Source organism: Echinops telfairi, unplaced genomic scaffold, assembly GCF_000313985.2.
Source record: "Echinops telfairi isolate 266 unplaced genomic scaffold, ASM31398v2 ScPeMD7_7457;HRSCAF=8495, whole genome shotgun sequence".
Classification (NCBI taxonomy): domain Eukaryota; kingdom Metazoa; phylum Chordata; class Mammalia; order Afrosoricida; family Tenrecidae; genus Echinops; species Echinops telfairi.
Genome location: NW_022111357.1, coordinates 17,225,193 through 17,230,325, shown reverse-complemented (window position 1 = coordinate 17,230,325; position 5,133 = coordinate 17,225,193). Strand labels below are relative to the sequence as shown.

The 5,133-nt window shown below is 55.5% G+C and overlaps 1 protein-coding gene across 1 annotated transcript in view; it reads left to right on the top strand.

The window, feature by feature from the left end:
* The window catches only part of THEMIS2 (thymocyte selection associated family member 2), a 16,328-nt gene that overhangs the window by 899 nt on the left and 10,296 nt on the right, over nucleotides 1-5,133 (top strand). Inside the window, exons 2-3 of the mRNA XM_004705326.3 lie at nucleotides 1,690-1,830; nucleotides 3,666-4,076. Coding sequence (XP_004705383.2) covers nucleotides 1,690-1,830; nucleotides 3,666-4,076 — 552 coding nt within the window. The remainder of the gene's footprint in view (nucleotides 1-1,689; nucleotides 1,831-3,665; nucleotides 4,077-5,133) is intronic.

Genomic DNA, 5,133 nt, shown 5'->3' with positions numbered 1-5,133 from the left:
GGGTGAGTGGAGACGTGGGTGGAGAGAGAACCGACCCGCGCTTGCTGAGATCCGAGGTCCTTTCTTAGGGTGCAAACTAGTGCACGGGTCCCTGGGCCGCCCTGTCCCCGAAGGAAGCCACGCGTAACCACAGAACCTAAAGACCTGCTAGGCCGCGCCAGGCCCGCTTAGAACTCTCGTGGAGGTGGGTTCAAATCCTGGCTGTAAGGCTAGAGGCCCCAGCGAGCAGTCACCCCGGCCGGTTCCTTCTTCCCCAGTGCAAGGATCGAGTTCCTCATGCACTGTCACAACACCCGAGTTTCCCCATCCTGCGCGACCTGGGTTCCCCAGGGGCCGGCGCCGTGGGAAATGGCGGAAGGTAGGAGAGGAGGAGAGCAGGGGAGACGGTCAGAGGGCAGATGGCCCATGGGGACAGACCCTCGCGGGCCACGGGCGGGCTGGGTGCGGCTGCATGGTCAACACTGACTTCGGAACCAAACCAACCAGGTTGCGGCCCAGTTTTACCTGCTGATGAGCGGATCCTCTTGGGCCACTCACTGTACGCCTCTGAAGCGGTTTATTTAGGAAATTGAAACTGCTCACTGCGGGGCCGTGGTGGGGCTTTGTGTTAGGCCCTGTTTTCTAGAGAAAAACAAACAACGGTGGCACTGTCTGTACTGTATAAGAAAGTACATCGTTATCAAGAGCGAATTTTATACCCACAAGCAACCTAACCTAACCCAGTCCAATTCAAGTCCACGGTCAGGTGCTAGCTGGAGGCCTAGTCAGACGGATGCAAGTGCGGATGGAAGAAGCCAAGAGGGAAGCCTGGGGAGCCAGGCTGGGGTGGGGTCCTCAGGAGCACGGCAGGGTTGGAGGCTCAATCCAGGCAAGCAGGAAGTGAAGAGATGCACAAGAGGAAGAAGGTACCAGGGTTTCTCATAAAAGGTTGCATCCCCTAGGAGGCCTCATCAGGCCGTGTCCTGATTGAGGGCTTGGGCCCCACCCCTGTGCCACACGGGAACCATCAAGGTGACACATACAATCTAAACCTTCAAGGCCTGGAGCATCTGTAGCATTCGCCCACATGCCGGGATCGCAGCACCCAGCTGCTGCTCTCCTGCGAGCTGTTGGAGCCAGCCACACGCACTGTGCTTTATGAGCCGGGTGTGCGTGTTCTTGCAGACAAGGGCAGGCTTTTCATCCGTTCCTCAGGGCCCTGCTGGAGCTTCTCAGGAAGTGGCAAAATGGCCAGGTCGCCTCCCAGGCCCTGCTCCATGCAGTTTCCCACCCCACCCCAGGAGCTGGGTGGAAAGCGTTGTACCACCCCTGGCGCTGTGTGACCCTGGGGAGTGGTTGGTCTTCTCTGAGCCTGATTTCAAAGCTGTGCACTCAGCTACTCGCAGCTCAGTGTGGGGGCCGGGACTGGCTGTAGTGTTGCTGAGAAGGTCCGGCCCTGGCCAGGGAGTAGGGGTACCTCACCCCAGACTAAACCCACTGCCTTGGAATCTATTCCCTAGGGTAGTTCCCCGCCAAGGCCCTGTGGACCCGTGAGCTTCAGGCAGGACAGGGCTGGGTGTTCTAGGGAGAGGAGCAATGTCTAAGAGGTGTGGCTGAGCAGAGCTCTGGGAAGGTCAGGTGTCAGGCTGCAGGCCACCTGGGTTTTCCGCCCTGCCGAACAGAGTCCAAACTGAACCCCTGTCTCTGCAGGCTCCATCTACGAGATCTCTGGGAATGAGTGCTGCCTCTCCACAGGGGACCTGATCAAGGTCACCCAGGTGCGCCTCCAGAAGGTGGTCTGCGAGGGCCTGAAGGTGGGTCAGACCATGGAGCTGGCCCCCAACTTCCAGGGTAAGTGCCCTGCACCCTAGTGTAGGCAAGCCTGCGGAAAGCCCCTCTTCACGGCTGAGATGGGGTGGGCAGTGCCAAGCTGGGTGTGGCTGCTCGGCCTCCTGTGGGCCTCTGACCACATCTGCCTCTCCCATGCGAGCTTCCTTTGGTTGCTTTTGTCCAGATGTCTGTCCCTGCATTCACTCACCAAGCGTTCCTGACACCCTTGGCATGCCAGGCTCTGGGTGGAGGCACAGCTCTCTCTGGCAGGGGGCGTCTAAGGGGGCAGGTGGGGATGCTGGGACAATCAACGAGAGGAGGACCAAGGCGGTGTCCGAGCCTGTGTGGGAGTCACGTTGTCTCAGGGGCCGGGGAAGGCTTGCTGGAGGGGTGGTCATACTAGCTGGGTGTGAAGCGCTGGAGGAAGGACCTTGGTGCTCTGGACACCCCGAGCAGCTCAGTGAAGGCAGAGGTGACTGTGGGCCAGACCCAGAAGCCAGCTGCCTGCTGCGAGTCCCAGCTCTGGCAGCTACTAGCTGTGGCCTGGGTACATTCACAGGACTTCTGCGTGCCTCAGCATCCTGGCACCCGCAGGCTCGCTCTAGGGGCTTGTTCTCATTACGCTGACTGTGATTCCTGGGACGGCGTGTGTGAGGGGCATCGGGAAGGGGGAAGCAGGATCAGATCACCAGGGGTTCATTCAGTGCAATCACACGTTTTGATTTTTATTTATTTAATTTAAATTTATACTTTCATGTAATTTCAGATTTACAGAAGACTTGCTAGGACTTCTGTAATCCCTTCAGCCAGATTCACCAGTTGTGAAACAGTTTGCTACCTTTGCTTGCTCTCTCTCTTTACACACACACACACATCGATTACTATCTGTATATAATACACGTTATTATTTTTCTCGAACATTTAAGAATACATTGCATACGTGAGGAGGCCCCTTGTCCCTAAATCCTAATAGCATGTAGTTCCGAAGACCAAGGACACACCTTGGTCGTTGACAGGGCAGTGATCTGATTTGGGACATTTAAAGTTGAGACAATATTTTTGTCGAATCTGGAGTTTAGATTCAATTGCTACCACTGTTCTAACAATGCCCCTGAATGCAGGTTCCCCACTGTCAACGCACACATCGCACACACTGGTGCTGGGCCATGCAGCCAGGAGCAGCTCTCAGGCTTTCTTGGGCTGGGCATGGACGGGTTTGCAGGGTCCAGACAGCACACCTGTAGAAAGTTCCTCAGTCCGGGTTAGCCTGGTTGTCCCCTTGACCAAGCTCAGGTGGTAGGCTCAGGGCAGGGAAACCCTGGACAAGATGTTATGTCCAGAAGCCAGCAAGGGGAGAATGGCTGAGATAGGAGAGAGTCTGGGAGGGAAGTGTAGTCAGCCAGCCTGAGGTGAGGCAGAACCTGGGGGAAAGGTCAGAGGTCACCATGGCCTATAGCCTCTGGGTTTCCGGTTTGGAGGGATGGACAGTGGTGTTGCCCCAGGATGGAGATGACTGGGGGTAGGGGGATCATGGGGGTGGAGTGGTGGTGAGGCATTTGGGGAAAATTAGAGGCTCCGGAGAAGGGATTATTGGTATGTCTGCTGGGAGGGATGTGTCCCTGCTCGGTGCTCAGTGTCTCTGGAGGGGCTCTGTGTCCAAGCTCGCCTGTCTCAGGAACAGCTATTCCATCCCTGCCCTGCCCAGCCCATTCCCACCCGGTCACTCACCTCTAGTGAGGGTGTCCGACTGGGTCATCACAAGGCCTGACCTGAGCCTGGTCTATGGGTAACTGGACCCAGCAAAGGGCTGCCCACTGCTGACCAGTGACTTTTCTGCTCTCTGTTGTGCCCCACAGGCCACTTCAGCCCCCTCACTGGCCCCCAGAGCTACAAAACCCTGGAGGAGCTGGTCACTGCAGCAAACCAGAGCTGCAAGCCACTGCCCCTTTACTTCATGTCAGCCTGCAGCATCACAGTCAAAGGCACGGTGGTGCCCAAGAACCAGCCCCTCACCTTGGAGGCGGTGGAGATGCACCTTGGAACCTGCTGCGCCCGCTGTGTCCTGAGCACAAGCAGCCAGCAGGCCGTTGTGCACCTGCCCCTGTCTCAGAAGGGGCTCTTCTGGCAATGGGAGACTGGTGCCCCCAGGAGCTTGCTCCAGGCCCTGCAGGACCCCACGCTGAGGAACCTCCCCGTCTCCTGCCCCACGCTACCCTTGAGCACACTCATCCTGAGGCCCCAGTATGAGGTCCACGCCATCATGCACAGTGAGTTGCTGGTGGGCGGGTGCTGGGGGGAAGAGGAGAGCTCTAGGGCTCTAGGGAGCTGCTTTGATGGAAGATTCTACTCCTCCCTGCCCCAACCCTCCAGTGGTAGTCTAGGGATTTCAGGTGGCTTACCCAGCATATGCAATATTATAGAATAAAGGTTTCCAAATAAGTGGGAAATTAGATGTAAAATAAGATAAAGATGAGGTCCCGTGTACTTTATAAAACTGGGGGGCGGGGAGGGGGGGCGCGAAAGTTGGGTCTTAAGCTTGCTGGCAGTTGGCCCAAAGATACAGGTCACAACGTTGCTCCGGAGAACAGGATCCTTCTTGGAGGTCCTTGAAGATAGGACACTGTGTCCCAGTGAATCCCCCTGCTGGCTCGATGAGTTACTTCCCAGGGCATTTTTCTCAGGCAGGCAGGGTGTGAGGCAGAGGGAGAACCGTCAAGTGCGGGCCAGTCGGAGGCAACAGGTGACGCCTGGATGGGGGCCCTGAGGCTGCCTCCCGAGAGTAAAGAGTTCAACCCTGGAAGTTACCCAGGAGAGTCAGCTTTGTTGGCTTCGCCTTATTAAAAATATATTTTAAAGGAGGGGGAAATAGTACGATGTACTCTCCCCACCATGGCGCCATCATTCAACACCCCCACAACCAACTCCTGGCCTGTCTGGTTGCGTTGCTGCCCCTCCCCACCCCGATGATTTCCAAACGAATCCAGACATCATATTACTTCTTCTTTCTCAAAAAAATTTTTTCTTCATCCTATGACGTCTTTGATAAATACGCCAATGTCTCTTTCAGAAATGTTTTTTTTTAAAAAACAGACCCACAATACCATTATCACACCAAAAAATGAATAATGGGTTCCTGACTGCCAACAAATATCCATTGGCTGTTTGAATTTCCACTGTGGACTTGGAACTTTTGTGTACTGTTCGTTCGAATCAGGATCCACCGAAGTTCGCATGTTATCATTAGCTGTCTTGTCCCTTTTAGTCTCTGGGCTCCTCTTCCGTCGCTATTTTGGGATATTTATTTATTTTGCACATAATGCCTCT